General features: G+C 58.7%; 1 protein-coding gene across 7 annotated transcripts; it reads right to left on the bottom strand.

Annotated features, from left to right (window-relative positions):
• Window positions 1-366: 366 nt before the first annotated feature.
• PNPLA6 (patatin like phospholipase domain containing 6) lies at window positions 367-21,581 on the bottom strand. 7 transcript variants are annotated; one of them, XM_059695723.1, is made up of 34 exons: window positions 21,560-21,581; window positions 20,039-20,107; window positions 19,606-19,693; window positions 19,362-19,444; window positions 19,096-19,193; window positions 17,344-17,484; window positions 17,109-17,268; window positions 16,701-16,781; window positions 16,383-16,511; window positions 15,975-16,055; window positions 15,717-15,879; window positions 15,323-15,406; window positions 14,952-15,061; window positions 14,705-14,872; window positions 14,534-14,611; window positions 10,665-10,870; window positions 10,340-10,471; window positions 10,131-10,254; window positions 9,644-9,757; window positions 9,361-9,436; window positions 6,919-7,062; window positions 6,667-6,730; window positions 6,276-6,444; window positions 5,925-6,107; window positions 5,656-5,774; window positions 5,316-5,472; window positions 4,929-5,045; window positions 4,773-4,842; window positions 4,227-4,343; window positions 2,119-2,420; window positions 1,182-1,298; window positions 924-1,020; window positions 706-815; window positions 367-614 (listed from the first exon to the last, which is right to left on the bottom strand). In XM_059695723.1, the coding sequence occupies exons 2-34, from the start codon at window positions 20,039-20,041 to the stop codon at window positions 540-542; spliced, it is 3,960 nt and encodes a 1,319-aa protein (XP_059551706.1). In that variant the 5' UTR covers window positions 20,042-20,107; window positions 21,560-21,581; the 3' UTR covers window positions 367-539. The 7 variants fall into 7 exon arrangements, with proteins under 7 accessions (XP_059551706.1, XP_059551701.1, XP_059551703.1 ...); XM_059695718.1 differs by lacking the exons at window positions 4,227-4,343; window positions 20,039-20,107; window positions 21,560-21,581 and adding an exon at window positions 4,430-4,546 and having other exon boundaries at window positions 19,606-19,961; XM_059695720.1 differs by lacking the exons at window positions 20,039-20,107; window positions 21,560-21,581 and having other exon boundaries at window positions 14,967-15,061; window positions 19,606-19,958.
• Window positions 21,582-21,594: the final 13 nt, after the last annotated feature.

Genomic DNA, 21,594 nt, shown 5'->3' on the forward strand with positions numbered 1-21,594 from the left:
TGTACCTGTATATGTACATGTGCATGCACATGGCGTGTCTCTCAGGAACCAGACTCAGCAGTGCACATGATAGGAACATACAGAAAACTTGAAGTACCTGCACACAGTATGACCAGCCCAGGGGCGGGAGAATGAGTGGCGTCAGGACAGGCACCCATCTGGGACCCCCAGGGCGGGCATGTAGCGTTTGGAGGCCCTGTGCTCAGTAGTGGGGCTACAGGTGGATTCTGGGATGGCACTCCCAGCTCATGGAGCTCAGCCAGAGGCTGGGTACATGGGTCACTGTGCAAGCTCCAGCCCCAGCTGTCCTCAGCATGGAAGGTGGGGCGCGACACCCCTGAACCCAAAGAACGACATGGGCCCTCCTCCGAGAATAGAGGTTTATTGGGAATGACTGTTCAAGGTCCTCAGTGCAGTGCCGCCCTCCTGGAGGGGCAGCTATCCAGTGTGTGGGCCCTGGAGGTCCCAGGAGACCAGGAGGCCACAGGCACAGCAGCAGGCGGTGGGGGAGCAGCCCAGCTCCGGGGCCCCTGTGTTCCTCAGGTGTCTGCGGGCGAGCTGGCAGCGTCCTGTGGCAGGTGGCGCCGGTGCCTGAGCACCGTCCTGTCCTCCTCCTGCGGAACAGGAGCCCCCACACGTCACACAGAACAGGTCCTGGGACAGGTCACTCCGCACAACCTCCCGGGGCCGGGCAGCTCCTCTCACCATCTCAGAGGCGGTGCTGGGGCTGGCACCCTCGGGGGAGCCCCCTTCGTCCCGTGAGCAGTCAGGTCCTGCGTCCTCCTCATACTCGGTCAGGCAATCTGACTCTTCCCCTGGAATTCGGGGAGCAGCGGGACAGTGAGGGGACATGGGCAGGCCTGGCATTTCCAGCCACATCCCATTGACCCCGGGCCTAGCCCCGCCTCTGGAAGCGCCCTCACCATCAGCACAGCCATCAGAAACATAGCTGGTGGGGGGCTCAATCCGGGACACGATCTCCGCCAAGTCAGTGAAGCCAGAACTGGGGAAGGCCAGCACCTGTGGGGGACAGGGGTGAGGTCTCAGGCTCCATGGTGTCCTGGGGTGCTGGGGGACTGTGCCTGGGGGACACATCCTGAGGAGAGTTCTCTGGTCGGAGGAGCTCAGAGAAACCCAGGGAGTCTGGGGTCACCAGAGGGGCAGGTGGGTCCCCGGCTTACGTCTGCACGGCGGCTCTCAATCAGGTCAGCAGACCGCCGGTCTGTGAGCATCTTCTCAATGACGTCGCCCCGGCTCCAGCCCCCAAACACAGCCTTCCCGTACTGGTAGCCCACATCCTGCAGGGAGAAGGGGACTGGGGCCATCCACACTGCAACTCCCCCAGATGCTCCCCGCCTGGTCCGCTTGCTTAGCCCGTTGCCTGCCCCTGGCCTGGCCCCTCAAAAGCTGCTGCTTCGGGAAACTAGCATCGAGGCTAACCCTATTTTGGAGTCAGCCGTATGTAGCACTCTTGGCCCATGTCCTCCATCCTGTGCCCCTGCCAGACATTACCAATCCATCACTTCATGTTCTTACCCACTCATCCCCATGCAGTGGGCCAAGTACCAAATGACTTGAGATGGTGGTGGCAACCTCATTTCAAGTTCTCCAAATGTGCAGTCTATTGTGGGTATCGCCAGCTCCCATACCCAGAACAGACACCACTAATCCACCAGGGCACACTGTCCCCGTCAGCCCTGAAAGAGCATCAGACATGTACCCAGGTCTCTGGGCAGCAGCTAACCATCCGTTTTAGGTGGCACGGGCTATGGCACATTCTTCAGGGCCTGTGACACATGACACACACTGCTCCTTCCCTCGCTTACCTGTGGCAGGCATTACTAGTTGATCACTGTCCCCATGCCCACCAATGCAGAAATCTCTACAGTGCTTCAGGTAGTGCAGCTGGCACATAAGCAGCTTAGTTCATACACAGCATGTGGGCAGCGTGTTCCATTGCCACGTCAATACAGACATCACTAATTGATTACTGTTCTATTCCCCGCAGTTCCCAGCTGGGAAGGGAGTCCTAGAACCGTTCGCCTTGTGTTGCTCTGGGCGCTCAATAGTAAGCCCTGCTGGCCCCGCACTGACACCAGGCCACTCCCACCCACTCACATAGATCTGGTCGAACTTCCCAAAGTCCATGGTCTTGAAGCAGTCGATGGGGGGGCGCAGGTACTCGCAGTAGGAGCTGGACTTGACAACCTCCAGCTGGCGTACGCAGGACACGTAGGCCAGGCGGGACTGAATCTCAGCCATGTCTGGAACCTTGATCTTATCCGTCCAAGGGTTTAGCCGCTTCCACAGCAGCCACCAGCCAGACAGGCTGTCCCCGTAGGTGCTGAGGTCTGTCTCGTCCTGGCTCCCGACGTCAATGGCAATGACTGTCTTGGCACCCATGCTGCGGGCGATGTCCGCTGTGGGGCCAGGGGGTCAGCGGGTGGCTCCCCACCAGGGCCCAGAGCAGAAAAGTTCAACCCAGTCCCACAGACACCATCATGCAATGTCACGCAAAACCCATGCAAACAGCATGTTGGCATGCAAATGGCATGGAAAGTGATGCCCATGATGAGGAGAAGACAGGGTCAGATGGCGGAGCTTTTAGAGGTGAGGAACCACGCCAGAGGGATGTAGGGGTTAGAGACAGAGGGATAAAATTGCTGGGGAAAAGGCAGGACAGAGAAGTGGGAGGAGAGTGATGTAGAGACAGAGCCATAAGGACACCTGGAGATAGAGATGCAAGTAGTGAAGACGGCAGGAGACGGGCCACAGAGAGAAATGCAGGGAAGCAGAATTAGCAAGAGGTTTGGGGAGGAGAAAGAGATCAAGAGTTAGAGAAATGGAAGAAGAGAGAGTCTGGGGCTGTGACAAGGGACAGAGAGCCAAGAACAGGAAAGCAGAACAGAGGAGGTGATGGGGAGGGGCCCGGCAGGGAGGGTGGTGTGTCCGTGGGTCCATGTGGCCCACTGAGGGGCCCTGAGTGGGTCTGGGGAAACCTGGGGGGATAGGGACAGGGTCCTATAACCACACTCAGCCCAGAAAAACAGAGTCTCTGTCAGATTTCCATGTGTCCCTCAGGAGCTGGTGTGTAAGTCTGAGTGCGCATGCCCACGGCAGGTGTCCCTGCTGTCTGTGTGCGTCTCCCGTCCACGTGTCTCTGTGAGCACACACACCTCTGGGCATGCTACATCTCTGTCCACATCCCTGGGCATGTCTGTGTTCATTTAAGTCATCATGCAGCTAGATCAACGTCTGTGTTTCCTGTGCGTCCGAGTATGCATCCACCTAGGGGCTTACACACACATGAAGGTGTGTGGTTATGTTAGTGCAGGTATGTGTACAGAGCGCCTATACAAGAGTTGGCAAATTTTTTCTGGAAATGGCCAGCAAGAAAATAATTTCAGCTTTGCAGGCCACATGGTCTGTGTCACAACTACTCAACTGCGCTATTGTGGCAAAAAAGCAGCCACAAACAATGAGTAAATGACTGGGTGTGATTGACAAAATCAGGCGGGGGCCGATTTGACCTTCAGGGCAGAGTCTGCCAAGCCCTGCGTGCAGGATTGCAAGTGTGTGTGTGCAACCAGTGAAGGTGTCCACTTGTGCATGCACGTGTCCGGGCATGTAAAATTTTAAATTGCAAACCTGCCTGCCTCTTATCTGCACACAAGTCAGAGGGTGTGAAAAGATACTTGACTTGGTCTCGTAGGTGCCCCCCCTACCTCAGTGTGTACGCTTATGCTCATCTTAGGAAGCATGAGGGTGAGTGTGGGCGGACTGGTGTGAGAGCACATGTACCCAATTTCATTTCATTAATGCATGTGTTTTCATCCAAGCACATGCATCCAACCTTGAGCACACAAGTACCCTACCTGCCATCTGAGCATCTACGTCAATGTGCACGTCAGCAGATGCATGTGGAGATGTCCCGTTCTGTCCTCTGTCCGGTGCTGTGTGTACATGTCTGTGTGCATTCACCTGCATCTTACATATGGTACACTTTCCACCTGCACGTTCCCGTCCTGGGCTCATCCACATATCTGCTTGTGCATCTGTGTGTGTGTGTGTGTGTGTGTGTGTGTGTGTCCAGAGCCCTGCACCGGTCTGCTTGCACACACGTCCTCCTGGGCACCTGTCTGCATGTGTGCCTGTGCATGGGCCCACTCGCTCACTATTTGCCTGTGTGCATGTGTGTGCACATGAGCGAGCGGGCAGCCACTTGCCTGGCAGGTTGTTGATGTAGCCGCCGTCCATGAGGAGGTGCCCGTCCTTGGGGTCGCACAGCGGGGGCAGGTAGCCCGAGAGCGTCATGCTGGCGCGCACGTATCGCCATAGGGAGCCTGCCCAGTGGGATACACAGACACAGACACGCACAGACACTCTCAGACACGCTCAGAGGCCCGGCCAGCCCGGTGGGCTCGCTGACCTGGCACGTTGTTGACGTAGCACCCGTCCACCAGCAGGTGCCCGTCCTTGGGGTCGCAGAGCGGGGGCAGGTAGGGGCAGTAGGAGGCACTGGCCCGGACGTAGCGCCACACGCAGCCTGCAGGGATGGCGTGAGCGGGTGAGGTGCCCGACTATTTCCTGGTCCCCACCCTGAGGACAGACCTACCTGGGACCTCTGGGGCATTAGTGGGTGATGGTTAGTGCTGGCAATCAGGTCAGGATGGACGGTCACTCGTGTTAACAGTGTCCCAGGCACTTGGCTGCCCTGCCTGCCCCCCTCCCCACGTGGACACAGATGCTGTGGGCCAGCCAGGGGCACCCACCATCTTTGTGAACACGCATGGCCGAGGCAGTGATGTCCGTAGTCACATTGAAGTATGGCAGCCACAGGTCCTATGAGGATGAGGACCAAGGTTGGGGAGGAGTGGGGACACGTGTGGACAGGGGCAGGGACAGAGCAGGGGTGGGAGAGGGCGCACCTCAATCTGCTTGTCCTGGAAGACGCGGTGGATGCTACGGTTGAAGGCTGACCCCGTGAACATGGACGTGGCGGGGTAGGTGAGGTCCAGCATGGGTTCCAGCACGGAAGTCATGCTCTAGGGGCAAGGGGGGCAGCTGGGGTGAAACAGGAGTCACTTGGGGTCACTAACAGGGGGTCACTAAGAATGCCGATTGCTCAAGCTGGGGACTGGGGGCTGAGGTCGCTAGCCAGAATGTGGTAGGGGTCATCCAAAGTCCGGAAGGTATTCCGTTAAGCGTCCACAAATTAAATGAGGAAAAGGTTGGCAGAAACCCAGAAGCTCCCATGGGATCGTTTTAGGGTGCTTCTGGGGTGGGGAGCTCCCCCCCGCCCCCCCCACACACACCTTCGCCCACTCTCGGGCCCGCTGCTTAGTTCGGCTGGCGCTTCGCTCTTCGGCATACAGGGCCCCAATGAAGGAGCCGATAGAAGTGCCGCCCACTAGGTCAACAGGGACCCCCGCCTCTTCTAATGCCTTCAGCACCCCAATGTGTGAGCAGCCCCTGCAAGGAAGAGGCGCCCTGGTGACCCGCTGGGAATCCCTTCGGCTGCGCCCCCAGGAGAGGCCCTTCTCCAACTCCCCACTGGCCTGGACCAAGGTGCCAGCTCCACCCCTATGGGATCTCACCCCAGTAAGCTCCACCCCCGGGCACCGCTCACGCCCGATGCCGGCCACACCCCCTCACCTGGCTCCGCCCCCGCCCAGCACCAGGGCGATGGTGTTGCCGGTGAGCACCCGCGCCAGGCGGGAGAAATCGCTGTGCCGGTCTGCGCGCCTGGAGAACACCTTCTCATACAGCTCATGCTGGGATGAGAACAGAGAGGCGACCCGTAAGAATGGGGTGCAGAGGGAGCATCGGGATGCCGCAGGGCTGCAGTTCCCTAAGCCACGCCCCCCGTAGCCACACCCCAGAGAAGTCCGAGGAGGGACCTTTTCCTTGGATCCCGCCCTCACCAGTTTGGCAGGACTGCGACGCGAGAACAGGCGGCGCGGACAGCGCAGGTGCAGGTGCCCCGAGCACCAGCTGCGCATGTTGAGCCACTCCACGGTGCGCGTGGGGCCCGGGCCCTCCTCCCGGTGCAGCAGGACCAGCTGCTTGAGGGCGCGCACGGCCGTGTTCTCCAGCATCTGCTCCAGCTGCCGGGGAGCCCAGGGCGGGTGTCACCAATCACCAGTCGTTTCCTCCTCCACTGGGGCCCCTAAGATTTAGCCTAACCCCACAGTGAGGGTGCATGTGGCACTGGTGCTAGCACTGGAGGGGAGGGGGCGGTCCGGGAGTGGGGTCCCTGTGGACGGTTTCCAGACCTGGCCCAGCGTGGGCTCCTGGTCGCCCAGGCCCACGATGAGGATGCAGTCAGCCTGGCGCAGGCAGCGCACCGTCCAGGGCGTCAGTGACGAGTCTGTCTGGTAGAGCACAATGCGGTGGGTGTCCTCCTGCTGGGCCAGCCATCCGGACAGCCGAAACTCTTGGATGCTGGGTGGGGGTGGGGGGAGAATCATCTGGAGCTGGTCAGAGACCATTCCAAGGCCACTGCTGGGGGAGAGGGACTCCACACCTAGGCTCCCACACACATCCCTCCAGGCGGATTCATCCCACTAACTAGGTACAGGGGAGCACGCTCCTCAGCCCGCAGCCTAGATCTGAAATTGCAGCTGAAAGAATCCTAGACTCCCACCCCCTGCCCCCAGCACACACCTGTCCAGTGCGGAGGCGCCCAGGCGAGCCCGGATGATGTCACTGTTGAGGAGGAGTGTGGGGCCTGAGGATGGGTAAGGAAGAGAGGTTAGGAGCCCAGGTCAACAGAGCTGGGGCCTCTCCCAGAACAGAACACCCCCCACCCCACTCCCGTGGCCCTGTTCTGCCCCACCCCCCATGGACCCTCGGGGCATCTCCACTCATTGGCCAGTGCCCCACCCACACGCGCCTTGCCCCGCAGATCCGACTGACCGATGGCTTGCAAAGCATGCTGGAGCTCCAGTGTGAAGGCCACCATGGGCACCTCCGCGCACACAGGCAGGATTGCTACCGTGGCCAGGTTGCTGGCTGGGTTGGTGAGTTCCGAGTGAGGGGGGACACCCAGTCCCGAGCCTGCTGAGACCCCAAAGGATGAAATCTGCTGTGCAGACGTGTCCCGAGAGGGAGACCTCCTCCTCCTCCTCAGAAACCCTGCCCTGTGTCCCACAGCTGAGGCTCAGTGAGACCACAGTGACGATCCTGGGCCACACATGACAGGACTTGGCCATCCAACCTTCCATTTTGGCTCCAATGTCCTCAGTGGCCCTCACTAAGCACATCGAAGCCTCTGATTCCCACAGGGCCTGCATGCACCCATTCTGCCCGCCCTATGCTGGCCTGGGTGCCTCTGTCCACTGAAGAGACTTGAACACAAAACTAAGCAAAAAACACAAAAATGTCACTTCTGTTGAGGGGGGAGTGTTAGGGGTGAGCTTCGTTCTAGGCGGCAGGACCTGGCTGAAGGATGGAGAAGAGGGTGTGCTGGGAAGTGGGTTCCTGGCTGGTGTTTGGGCCCCGGGGCTGTGGAGAAGGGGCTCTGACGTTGCCAGCAGCTGGCAGCTGTGATTTCCATGAACTAGGGAGCCCTGGGAATGGGAGTTGGGTTTGAGTTGTATGGAAACATGGGACTGAGACTGGCAGCCTCTTTGTCTCCCTTTTACCCCAGGGGCTTCTGCCCCATCAGCTTTGACTCCTGCTCCCCCCCCGCCCCCCCGCCCCCCGGGTGGTGGCAGCGGTGAGCAGTGGCCAAGAAGCGCCTCATGCCCATCGTCAGGTGCCCCCTCCGCCACAGCCTGAATTGTATGTATACAAACGCGGGAGCCATCCTTGAGGTGATGCTTGGGCGGCCCTGGGGCGGGGCCGTTAAGATGCTGGGCTTCCAAGAGCCTCCCTGCTGATGCTCCACAAAAGGCATTTGTGCCCTGGCCAGTTTGTAACATTTTAGATTCCTCATGCCCATCTACTGCTTCCCAGCGTCTCCACTAACACCTCACACTCCCACTAACCGCCAGGGTGCGGAGCCTCTCACTGCCTCCAGCCGCTTCCCATGCCCTCTGAACAGCTCAAATGCCTTTCCAGGGCCCCTCGCCCCTATGCGACTTGCCCTGGCCGTTTCTCCCCATCACTCACTGTCCTCCTCCAAGGATTTCAAAACCACCAAACCCTGTGTGCAGAACCTTCAAAGTTCTCTTCCATGTCCGGCCCCATCTCATTTATCAGGGCTCAGCTCTGTCCTCTGAAAAGCCAGTCACCCTCAATCAAGACCCTGCTTGTTGTCTTACAGTGCTGGTCTGGTGTTTTGCCTGTGGCTGTAAACCGCTCTAGGGCCTGCTGTGCACTCCCCCACGCCCATGCTGGGCACAGTGCCTAGCACACACTAGGTGCTACTGGAATGTGCCTCTTCTTTTTGCTGTTCCCTCACCGGAGGAGTGAAGATATTTTTTCCATTGATTTTTAGAGAGAGTGGAAAAGAGGGTGTGGAAGGGGGAGGGGGAGGAAGAGGGGGAGAGGGCGAGAGGGAGAGGGAGAGAGGGAGGGAGAGAGAGATTGATTGGTTGCCTCCTGCTCTTGTCCTGATGAGGGCGGGGGATTGAACTGCAAGTCGGGACCGATGCTCTCACCGCTGAGCAAACTGGCCAGGGCACAAATGCCTTTTGTGGAGCATCAGCAGGGAGGCTCTTGGAAGCCCAGCATCTTAACGGCCCCGCCCCAGGGCCGCCCAAGCATCACCTCAAGGATGGCTCCCGCGTTTGTATACATACAATTCAGGCTGTGGCGGAGGGGGCACCTGACGATGGGCATGAGGCGCTTCTTGGCCACTGCTCACCGCTGCCACCACCCGGGGGGCGGGGGGCCGGGGCAGGAGTCAAAGCTGATGGGGCAGAAGCCCCTGGGGTAAAAGGGAGGCCAAGAGGCTGCCAGTCTCAGTCCCATGTTTCCATACAACTCAAACCCAACTCCCATTCCCAGGGCTCCCTAGTTCATGGAAATCACAGCTGCCAGCTGCTGGCAACGTCAGAGCCCCTTCTCCACAGCCCCGGGGCCCAAACACCAGCCAGGAACCCACTTCCCAGCACACCCTCTTCTCCATCCTTCAGCCAGGTCCTGCCGCCTAGAACGAAGCTCACCCCTAAAACTCCCCCCTCAACAGAAGTGACCTTTTAGATTCCACAGCAAGTAGCCCGAGTCTAACTCCGTTCGGGCAGGCCCAGGCCCCTGACTCCCTCCGGCAGGGCCGGAGCTCCAAGCCCCACTTCTGCAAACCCCCAGAGGGGGCCTTGGTTTCCCAGCATGCCCTGGGCCAGGGCGCTCTCCCAGCAAGTCCCAGGTGTCCACGACATCCCCGCAGCATCTGGGGCACCTGCCGGATCTCACCTGGGAAAGGTCCTTGCAGCTGCTGCAAATTCCCCAGAATTTTCTGGCTCAGCAGGTGAATGAGGCGGGTCACGACCTGGGGCGTTGAGATCGGCGGTCCAGCGGGACTGGAGGGGCCGCAGTGCGAGCCCATCTTCCCCCCGCGTTCCCAGCCCCCCTCCAAGAGTCCCGCCTACACTCCGCACCTCCAAACTTTAGGCCCTGCCCCCTGCCCCCCCACCCCCATCAGCCGGCCCGTTAGAAAGCCAGCCCGCAGCCCACAGCCCGCAACCCGGAGTCGCACCTGCGGGTACCGGCGCTTGATGTGGCCCAGGGTGCCCTCGGGGAGCTTGGCCAGCTCCGTGTCGCGCACCGCGTGCACCGTGGTGGCGCGCGGCTGCCGCGTCAGCGCCTCCACCTGGGGGACCCGCGCGTGACCGAGCCGCTCGGGCAGGAGGCTCCGAACAGGGAGGACGGGTGAGGGGAGGCCCGGGGGCAGGGCCGCTCTGCTTGGTTCCCCAGAGGCGGCGGGAGGAACCAGCCTCGCTGCCCGTTAGCCCGGGAGAGGGAGTGCAGGGACCCGGGCGCGGTCCGAGGGGGAGGGCTGGGGGCAGGCCAGGCGCCATCCCGATGGGTTCCCCACCCCCGCCGCGGGCAGGCCCGGGAGAAACGGACCGGGCGAGGTCACGGTGTGCCCCACCCGGGCAGACTAGCGGATAGTGTGTGTGTGTGTGTGGGGGGAGAACACCGGACAGGGAGGGGCCAGCGGTCAGGGGCGTGGCCGCGCTCACCACTCCCACGAGGTCCCCGCGGCCGTACTCGCCCACCAGCTCCTTCTTGCCGCTGCCGCGCTGGATGACGCTGCGCAGCCGCCCGTTGAGCACGATGTAGGTGCAGTCGGAGCGGTCGCCCTGCCTGGGTGGGGTGTGCGTCACGCGGGCTCCAGCCGGTCCGAGGCCGGGCCTGGGCGGCGGGGGCGGGGGCGGGGGCGGGGCTGCACCTGTACAGCGCTCGTCCGGCCTCCACGGCGGTCCAGTCGATGGCGAAGTCCATCTGGCGCACGAAGGGGGACATCCTCGCCGCCACCGTGTGCGCGGCGCTCAGCACCACACTGGGCTGTGCGCGCATGATCCTGGAGAGGAAGGACGGGGAGCAGGGGCTCGGGTGTCCTGGGGCTGCCCTGAGGGAGGGGCCGGGCGGGTGATGGCCGGGAGGTGGGGCTGGAAGGGCCCAAAGCGCCCCTGTTCAGGTGTAAGCCTTCAGGGGGGTGGTTTCTCCCATGGCAGAAGGGAGTCAGGGCCCCCCAACATAGGGCCCCGTCGTACTCATAGAAGTCGCTCTTGGAGATCCGCAGGAAAGTGCAGTCCCGCTGGGCTCGCAGCGTGAAGATGAGGGGCTCCCCAGTGAGCACAGCCAGCTGCCCAACCAGCTCGCCTGGCTGTGCTACGAACAGGCACACGTCCTCAGCCTTGTCGATCATGCGCTGGTAGACGTGCAGGCAGCCCCAGAGCACAAAGTGCAGGCTCACGTCCTACGGGCAGGCACCAGGAGATGGGCACAGGGCCAACACTTCCACCCCCACCTCAGGTCAGTTCACCCCGCAGGAAGCGGAGGAGGGGGTGAAGGCTTTGCATAGCTCAGCTGATATATATATATACACATACACACATACATATACACACACATATACATATACATATCTCCATATTATTCAGCTCCCAGGGCAGATATTGCTAATGGATCACCAAACTCTTAAGCCCAGATTATGGCCCATGAATTCTTTCCAACACAGCCAGCAAGAGGCTGCAAGCATTGGCTACGTAGGGGGTGTGGCTTCAATCCTCTTTGCTCTTCTGGGCAATTGGATAGCCGCAGGGAAGAATAAAGTTGGATCCTCACCTTACACCATATCAAAATGGATTAAAAACATGAATGTAAGAATTAAAAGTATAAAACTCTTCAAAGAAAATACAGGGATCCATATTCATGACCTTGAATTTGATAATGGATTTTTGTTGCATAAGCAACAAAATAAAACTTTTGCACTTCAAAGGACATTATCAAGAAAGTAACTGGACAAGTCACAGTACGGGAGAACGTATTTGCAAATCATATGGCCTACTAAGGGTCTTGAATTCGGAATATATAAAGAAATCTTATAACTCAATAATAAAACAAATAACCCAATTTAAAAATGGACAAAGGATCTGAATATAAGAGAGATAAGCACATGAAAAGATCATGACTCATTAGGGAAATGCAAATCAAAACAAAAACGAGATGCCACTTCACACTCACTAGGAGAGCTAGGATCAAAAAATGTTAAAGAGAATGTGGAGAAATCAGAACCTCACACAGCAGGCGGGCGGGGAGAGGACAGGTGCAGCCAGAGAGTTAGAAGCAGAGTTGCCGTATGACCCAGCCGTTTGACTCCCAGGTATCTACCCAACAGAAATGAAACTCACGTCCACATGGACACTGTGCGTAAGTGATCACAGCAGCACTGTGCATCATAGCCCGGAGGGAGAAAATAACCCACATGTACATCAACTGGGGAATGGATCGGCAAAAGGCTGAGTGTCCGCACAGTAAAACATCATTCGGACATAGAAAGGAGTGACGCACTAACACGCGCTTCCACAGGACTGAACCTTGAAAACACGCTGCTCAGTTGGAAGCCAAACACAGAAGCCCACAGAGCATGAGATTCCACGTACATGAAGTGTCCAGAACAGGCCAGTAGATAGAAATAAGACCAGAGCTGTTTAGGGCATGGGGTGGGTGGGTGGCTCAGGAGGCAGGAGACTGATAGCTGCAGAGTATGGGATTTCTTTTCAAGGTGACAAAAACGTTCTAAAATGGATTGTGCAACTCTGTGAATATACTAAAAACCACTGAAGCACACTCTTTCAATGGGTGGACTGCACAGTATGTGAATTATATCTCAATAAAACTGTCACCAAAAGTAAAAAATCCCCTCTGCTCCCCGTTCCCTGTTCCCTCCATGCCTGCGGACATCCTTGGTTTCTAGAAAACGGCGCATGGCTTCTCCCCACAGCAAGTAACTGGCACAGCGTTCCCTCTGCTCAGAATGCTCCTTCCTCCCCTCACACTTACCTCCCTCCCACCTTCCTTCTTAGCTGCAGGTCACGACCTCAGAGATGCTGCCCCCGCCCCCCGAGCCAGAGTCTGTAGGGCCGAGAACAGATCCTTCTATCTATGCACTAAGCACATAGGATCTTACGTCCTCTGAATGGAATGTCCATCAGAACTGTGGGCTTCCCAGGGGTAGAGGCCTGGTTTTTCCGCCTCTGCAGCTGCTACACAGGGCCTGGGACATCTGTCCAGCAGGACCTGAGACACAGCAAATACTGAGTACGAACAGGTGCCCCTCTCCTTCCTCTCTGGTTGGCCTGCCTACCTGGACACCTCCCTTTTCCAACCTTTGATAAATAAGGAAGTGAAACTGTACAGATATGGAAAGATTTCTTCTTCACCCAACATAGCAACCTGCCTGGCGCCTCACAAAGCTCCAGTGAGCACCAAAACACTGCAAGGACCCCTGGGAGGGCCAGCCCCGGAGATACACACATGTGCTGGAACCGCCTACGACAATTTCTGGCTGCGTCTGGGATGTGAACCACGTTACTGACATGAGGCTGCCATTTGCCACCAGGTCGGGAAGCAAGTCTCTCTACTGCAGCACTCCTCAGAGCCTTGAATATGCTAATGCTGTTCAATGGGACTTCCACAAAGAGAGAAAGCAGCCGGCATTTCCCAAGCCTATTGGCCACGGACCCCTTGTGCTGCAGGTGTGTCACGAAACACACTTTGAGAAATATCTGTGCAAAGCAGAGTTCCCAGCCTTGGCGTTACTGACATTTTAGGCTGGATCATTCTGCTGGGGGGCTGTCCTGTGTGTTCTCGCATCCCTGGCCTTGAACCATTAGACGCCAGGAGCACCCTCCCAAGTCAGGAAAAAACACCTCTACATTACCAAATGTCTGCTGGGGGCAACATTCTCCCAGGTGGAAAGCCATCAGTGTGAAGTTTCAGAGAGAGGCACAGTCACATCCCTAACAAAGCTCCTGAGAAGTTCCTGAGAAGACCCCGAGTGGCCACAGGACAGCGATCCGTTAGCATCCATGGCTGCACTGAGCCCAACAGGGTCTCCCAGATCAGCAGGGCCTAAGTGCCCCCGCAGGAGCCAAGGTAGGACCGCACTTTCTCAGCTCATTCCCCAAAACCACAAACAGCTGGCAAAAGCATCACCCACTCCCTCTGCAGAAAGGAGCCCAACCCTGTAGTAAGCAGCTTGAGGCGACGGCTGAATCAGCCGCCAACAGGCAGGCGCCCCACGTCCACCCAAGCAGTGCTGCAGTCTCAGTACCTATGCCATGCTGCCCTCTGCGTCACCCCGGAGCTGCTGCTCCACACCCTTCCCTGGGCTTGTCACCCTTTCAAACCTTAGGCAGCTCTGACTATTTCCTCTTTCATGCTGGTGGCAGTTACTGCAATACTTCCATCCCACAGATGAGGAAGCAGAGAACATCCTAGATGACTTGCCCAAGGTCACACAGGGTATCTGGCCAGAGTCCTGATTTTAATCTAGCCCCTCCCTCCAGAACCCTCTTCCTGTGCTTCCTGATATGAGATCACGGCCTCAGTGTCCCCAAATGGAGACTAGAGGGATTCATGGGGCAGTTTCCAAACCTCCAGGTGCTACCAGCAGGCACTGAAGTCCAGCTCCTGGGGCCAGTTCATGGCCTCTGGGTCCTGATTCCAATTCGTACACATTTATCAAGTGCCCAGCAGGGGGCCAAACCATCAGGGTGTATTACAGAAACAGAAGCTCAGAAAACAGGTTGCAGGAAAGGCCAAGGCAGGCAACAGATCTAGGGGCCAGGGTCTTAGAAAAAAGTGTTGGAGGTCAAAGACTGATTGGTCCAGAGCAAGCATGTTAAACTCATAGGCTAACACGGGCCAAATAAACAAGGCCCATGGGCAGAAAGTTTGACATGCTTGGTCCAGAGGATAAGGGGTGTGTGAGCTGGGGGTCAGTCGTAGGATCCGAGGGTCAGGGACTGGAAATCATAGACTAAGAGTTCTACATGTGGGGTCAAAGAGCAAGGATCAGAGATCAGAGGGGTCTCAGGTCACAGTTGTATGTTTAAAGGTCAGGGGTCAGCCTCACCTGGTCCCCCTGGCGGGCGATGATGGTGCCGGCTTTGGCATGATGTAGCAAGACTCGGCTGTTCAGGAGGGAGGGGTCCTAGGGAGGGAGGGAGGTTAGACTGGTCCAGCCAGGCCTCCCCCCCCCCCCCCCCCCACCTAGTCCCCCAGCTCCTGGGCCAAGGCCGCCCACCTCAATCCGCATCAACTTGGACAGCTCCCGCTTTGCCGCCTCGAAGATGCTACTGGTCTGGCGGCCCTGGTAGGGCCCGAAGGGGCAGCCGCCGGTGGCTGACTCATCCTCACAGTAGCTGTACTCGCAGGCCCCTGCCGGCTGCTCCCGGGGCTCCTGAGTGGGAGTCTACATGGGACAGGGCCTGTGACCTCCCTGCTCCTCAGGGGCCTCTGCCAGGGGAAGGGCAGAGAGGGCAGGGCCTTACCCGAACAGGGACTACCTGGGGCCCCCCTGAAGCCTCTTCTTGCAGAGACACGGAAATCCGGCCACGTTCATATGCCATGTCGAAGTCTGAGCGGGGACCTCCCTGCAAGCCTGCAGTGGGCAGGGGACAATAAAAGCAACAGAGACAAGACTGACCACAACTGCCAACCCGTGCAGACGTGACTAACCAATGACTGCACTCCTCGATCCTCACCACAGTAGGGAGGGCATCATTCAATGAGCACCCATGAGAAAGACAGCAGAAAGTGCTGCCAGGGTTTCCATTTGACAGATAAGAAAAATAAAGACTGACCAGCCTGCATTCCAACCCAGAAGTTCGATGCCTCCCCCTCCCGGCCCAAGGCCCCAGACCTGAGATGTCCACTGGCATGGAGATGCAGCGGCTCAGCAGGGGGGCCGAGGGCGCTTCCAGGGATGTGGGCTTCACCAGGTCCCCTGGGGGAGACACGTGTTCAGGCTCCTGCCATTGGGGGTGGGGGACGGAAGGGGGCCTGGGGAGCAGTCAACTCAGAGTCCCTGGGGACTGGGAGACTAGGAAAGGTCCTTCCAATGGGTCCACAGCAAGCATGTCAAACTCAAAGGCTAACACGGCCAAATAAACGAGGCATGCCGCCCGCAGGCCGTGAGTCTGACATGCTTGGTCTACAAAGCTGAGGCCACAGGTCACTGGGGGACCAGCCAGGAGTCAGATCTGGGTTCCCAGGTAAGAGGCCACTGGGGCTCCAGCATGGGTCATCTCAGGTACCTGCAGGTCCAGGCAGAGGGGCCCCGGTGGGGTCAGGTGGCCGGCCAGGGGCCTCGCGAGGCTCCTCAGGTGCCGAGGTGCTGCCAACACGCTTGGAGCCTCGAACGGGGCTGGTGCGAGCCGGGAGGCCGGGGCTGGGGAAGAGGCGCAGCGGTTGGATCTCCTGGGGGCAGAGAGCACCTTATAGCAAGTCCTGGGAGGCATGTGCCGCTGCACCTTCCAACCCACCCCCTACTCCGTGCTCTCCGAGTGACTCACATGGCTGAAGAGCTCATTGGTCAGACCCAGGTAGTTGTGGAGGGCCAGGAAGGTGACTCGCTGCAGCCTCACCATGATGATCTGCAGGGGCGTGGTCAGCAGGGGCAGAGCCAGAAGAGGGGCAGCAGAGGGGCCAAAGAAAGTTGAGAGGAAGCATTAAAGGGGTGAGGAGGCTGGGTGGAGCCAAGACCAAGGCTGGGAGCACTGAGGGGAGAGCAGAGCCACAGAGGCTCCAGTGAGGAACCCACAATGAGGTGGCAGAAGCCTGGGGAGATGGGTCAAGACAGCTAACGGGAAGAGTCGGGCAGCACAGAGGTCTGGCTGCTCAGGGCTAACAGCATAGCTTGAGAGACTGCTGGGTGCCAGCCCGCGGGCGCCGGTGACGAGGGAGGTGGAAGGCCTGCTGACCTGCACCACCCGCACCAGGCTCTCAGGGTACTTGGTGAAAACTGCAGAGAAGGCCTCCACCGGCAGCCGCAGTACAGTGGAGTCTCGGGCTGCGCGGGCAGACACTGTACGCTGGGGGTGCTGGTGACCCTGGGGATGCAGGGATAGGAGGAGAATCAAGGTCAGGGGCTGAGAGTCCTCACTGCTCCCCCAGCTCTTTCTAACTCTAGTGCCTAGAGGAACCACCAGCAGCATCAGGAGACCGGGGCCTCTCCAACCCGGTCCACGGGGTGTGGCGCTGAACCCCAGCCACCCTGCCGCCCCAAACTGATCGCTCACAGTGATGACATCCAGGATGCTCAGAAGGCTGTTGACACTGTCCCCGGGGACTACCTCCTTCACCACACACTCCTTCCCATCCTGTAACACATGGCGGTGGGAGTCAGGGCAGTGACCAGGGCTGCCAACCAGCATGCCATCTCCAACCACACCACTGGCCCTCACACTCACCCACCCCTGATCACTGATGCCCCGATCTCTGACCCCACCGAACCTTCTGACCAGAACCCACTTCTTGCCCATAACTAACTGCAACCACTGACCACCCCAGATACCCTCGGGCATCTGCTCCCAACTCCTGCCTGCACATCTCAAGACCACCAGCCCTATGACCAACAGCGGTGCCTGTCCCCTGTGGCCACTGCATCACTGCTCGTCTCCCCGCATCCCCCTTCGGGCAGCACGTACAGGCCCTGGCAGGCAGAGCTCCAGCAGCCCGTCCTGCACCACATAGATGCTGGCATCTGGCTGGCCTGGCCGGAAGACGTAGTCACCCTGGCTGAGCCGCTGGAAGATCATGTGCCGGCAGAGCTCCAGGAAGAGCGGCTTCTCGAAGTGGCCCAGCACCCTGTGGGGGGGGAGGAGGAATGCAGGTCAGATCGGCACCCGGCTCTGCAGCCCCCGCCTGCACTCCGACACTGACCGGACGTTCTTCAGCATGTAGAGCACCTCGGAGGGCAGGTGGGAGTTGGCCAGGTCGCCCTCGGTCAGGTCAGCCTCCAGCACGGCCGGCGGGGGCTCCTTCCGCTGCAGTGTTGGGGTCTCTTTCTGGATGCGGAGGATCCTGGTGGGAGGAGAAAGGTATGGGGGCGAGCAGGGAGAAGGCACGGGCAGACCTGAGATCCCCATATACCCTTTCTCCTGAGGCACAGAGAACAGGGATCAGCAAATTCTGGCCTACTGGCCAAATCAGGCCCCCCACTTCTTTTTTGTACGTAAAGTTTTGGTGGCACATAGGTACAGTCATTCATTCATGTCCGTGTCGTCTGGCTATTTTCATGCTACAACAGGGTTGAATAGTTATAGCAGAGTTGTATGTGGCCTGCACAGCCTAAGATGTTTACTACCTGGCCCTATACAGAAAACCCTGAGCTCACTCCTCCACTAGTCATAGGCCCCTGAAATGGACCCTCTAGTTAGACCCCTGGCATAGCTTCTAAGACACGGGCAGACTTTAGAAAAAACACCTGTTCGTCATGGGAACCCTGACATAGTCCTTCCAGCAATCACACACCAGACTCCTGAGATAGCCCTTCTAGTGTAGGCAGACCCCCGGCATAACTTCCATTATATGAGGAGACTTCAGATACAGCCGCTCTGTTCTTTATAAGGTCCCTGAGCTAATCCTTCCTCCCAGGTCTCAGCGCTCATTACATGTGGAGAATCCAGGCACAGCCTCTGCTGTTCATAGGCCTGGGAGAGCCCTTCCCCGCACGTCAGTTACTCTGACAGCCTCTACACTGGTCACAAGATGCCTGAGATAGACCCTCCAGTGTGAGCAATTCCGAGTTCAACCCCATGATACAGAGAAATCCAGACAGAGCGCCTCATCTGAACAGGGAGAACCCTGGGCTAGCCCTTTCCCAGGTCAGATTCCTGAGACAGCCCTCTGATGGTCATGACAACATCAGGGCAGACACTGAGATGTGGGGACTTGAGATACGGTGTCTGATCATGGAGAACTAGAGACAGCCCTCGCAAGCCACAGAAAGTCATGTGACAGGACATGTTGGTCATGGACAGCCCTGGGACAGACCTTCATATCTCATGAAGTGGATTCCATGATGGTAGGAGACCCCAGAGCCAGCTCGCAACTTAGCAAGATCCCCGGAAGAGCCTTCCTCAGACCCTGAGGGCGTCCTTGCTAATGACAGGCACCCCTAAATGTCCTTCCTATGTTTCTCGTGCAAGAAGACTCTAGAGATAACTCCCAGGGAACGCAATCCCTGACACAGCCTCCTTATGAGGGAAGAACTCCAAGGTAGTGACATGGAGAGATGTTTTCTGAGGTAGCAAGACTGCTCAGATAACCCGGGAGAACGGAGCCTACAGACAGCTCTTCCAGCTGAGATAACCCCAACGCGCACCCTTGTGTGAGGAGACCCATGAAACAGCCTACCTAGAAACCCCAGATAGAGACCCCACAAGGTGCCAGAGATACTGACCGAAGAGCAAATAGCTCATAGATAACCTCTAGGGAGAGGCGTCGCTGGCAGGGGAGTATCTCTGAGAGAGCCTAGGGGGCCAGCCTGTCTGGTGAGGCAGCTCAGGGATGGCCTCGCTGATGTGAAGACTCCCGACAGCCCACGGGGTAGAAAGAAACTCGGGATACGCGGGCTGATCACTCAGACGGCCCCTGGGTCGCCCCGGGCCGGGGCACTCCGCACAGCCTTACTTCTTGGCAATGTTCAGCATCTTGAGTTTCTTCTTCATGCGTGGCCTGGAGGCGGCGGAGACGGAGGTGTCCACCAGGGAGGAAGTGGACTGTGACACCTAGCATAATTAAGGGGAAGAGCAGTCAGCTGCTAGCTCAGACCCCGGGGACGAGGGGTGTCAGATGCCTAGGTCCTTAACCAAGGAGGAGGGGTTTACAGGAGTTGTGACTAAGTGAAGGGCAGGGCTTCTGCGTGGCCAGCGGGAGCCTGTTGGTCCTGGACTCACCTTCCGCATAATCTTCCGGCCATAGAAAAGCACTTTGTCTCTCTTCCGGAATCGGTACCGCGGGCCCTCCGGGGCGGGGGTTTCTAGGATCAGGGGAGAGGGGCACTCAGCTCTGCGCAGACGCCACGCGGCCAGAGGGGACCCTGCGTGCAGACCCTAGGCAGTCCAATCCCGCCTGCCTCCGGAGCCGGCATTTCAGCTCCCCACAACGCAGCCTCCCCAGAGGGACCCGCGGGATCCTCACTCGGCACTCGCAGCCTCCGCACTAGCAGGAGGATGAGCACGGCAGTGACCAGCACGGCGACTCCGGCCCCGATCATCACGCCCAGCACCTGCGGGACGAATGGCACTGGCTGCGCATCGCAAACCCGCCCCGCCGAGCCCTCCCCGGGGGCCAGGACGTCCTGGACCCCATCCCACTGCGCTACGTCCACACCCGAGACGTTCACAGCGGCCCCTGTCTTCTGTGTCTCCATCTGTAGAATGGGACAGCGCGACTCCCCCCCAGGGCGGGGGCAGGAGGCGGCGCGACTCTTCCCGGCGGCTCTGCCGTCCGCGCGCGGTGCACGCCGGGAAATATAGTTCCGCCTGAACAGACATTGCCCAGTTCTTGCGGGACGCGCTGAGCACGTCGGGAGTTGTAGTCCCCGCGGAGCCTCGCACCCTCGGAGCTTTACCATTCTTGCATGCAGAGGGGCCTCCACCAGCTGTTTCTGGCGAGTCGACAGGTTTGGTAGCCCAGAGTCCTGGGAATCAAGAAGCAGGAGGAACCCGTCACTCTGGGCCCGCCTCTCCCCTGCCACAAGCCCTGCCCCTTCGTACCCGTAGCCTGGGTGGGGGAGAGCTGGAGGGGCGCGGCAGGGCCGAGGGGTGGGGCAAATTGACCTCGGGTCGGGCTGGGAGTGAGGCGTGTCTCGGTCCCGCCTGGCTCTCTTCACTTAGCACCTGGGCCGACCAGCCGCTCTACCTGTCCAACCCCCACCCTAGGGCCAAAGGGCTGCCGCCGGGCACCCGCTATGCGCAGCCAACGCCCGGGTGGAGGCCTCCTGATCTCCCCCCCCCCTCCCCGCGAAAACTGGAGCCTAAGCTAAGGGGTCGGGGAAGATGCCTGGCTCCTGGCTCAAGCCTGCCCGGGGGAAGACCCAGAGGCTGGGGCACCTGGGGGTGCTACTGGGAGCTCCTACCCAAGGGTGAAGCATAGTAACCTCCATCAGGTAAAAACTGCTGTTTAAAAATTTAACCCTGCTATTCTGGCTTCTGTAAACGTTTTCTTGCTTAAATAACAGGGAAAATAAGACTACTCCCCATTCCAGAGAGGCCATAAACTCTGCCCCAGAGTTGTCAGTGCTGGCGCCAGGCCAGGCCTTGAGATATGGTCTCACTGCCCTGTCCCAGCAAACAGGACTTTTTCTCGGAAGGTCCAGAAGTCTAGTTCCAAATTTGGAAAACAAAGAGCTGAAAAACATATAAATAATGGAGACTTCCACCATATTGGGCCCCAGAATTTGAGAAGCAAGAGTTCCTCTGGGCCCGCTAGTGCTGGCGAAAATGACCAGGACTCCAAATAAATTGGGCTTGTTGATGAAGGCGTCTTCTGATTTACAATATAACGAGGGGTCTGGGAGGGTGCCGAGGTCTTGGAAGGGTCCTGGGGCTCTGGGAGTGAGTGGGATCCCGGGCGTTACTGGCTGATGCTGGAGATCTACTGTCACGTGATAGTAAACAGCATCCCTGGGACTCGATGCTGGGGACGCCGGGATTACTGGGGACAGTGAAAAATCACTGAGATTCTGAGGACAGAACTCTTACTGGGAAACCCGGGAGCTGGGGCGCACGTCCCTGGGGTCGTTCGGGGTGGAGCGCGCCGGCTCCTTGGCAGATTCGAGGAAAGCTGGACTATTACTGCGACTTTTCCGAGAGGCTGCGAATGCTTCTGGCTTCGCTAGAGTATTAATGGGAGTTTAACGCAATTGGACCCTTGAGACATTACCTAGAAGCTTCAGGGCGGGGTGGGTGGATGGGACTAGTCCCCTCCCACTTTAGGGAACACCTGGCTCCCGGTGCGGAAACACCTGCCGGAAACCGGGGAATGAGCATCAGAAAGTCGGGGGCGTCCATTAGTCGGCGGAGGACTGATCTTGGGAAAGCCGAGGACTCGCTCACAACCCCCGAAGGCGGGGATGGAAACCCGGACTCACCCGGAGGCCGCAGCCGGATGCACTCTGCCAACGCC

Source organism: Myotis daubentonii, chromosome 5 (assembly GCF_963259705.1).
Source record: "Myotis daubentonii chromosome 5, mMyoDau2.1, whole genome shotgun sequence".
Lineage (NCBI taxonomy): Eukaryota > Metazoa > Chordata > Mammalia > Chiroptera > Vespertilionidae > Myotis > Myotis daubentonii.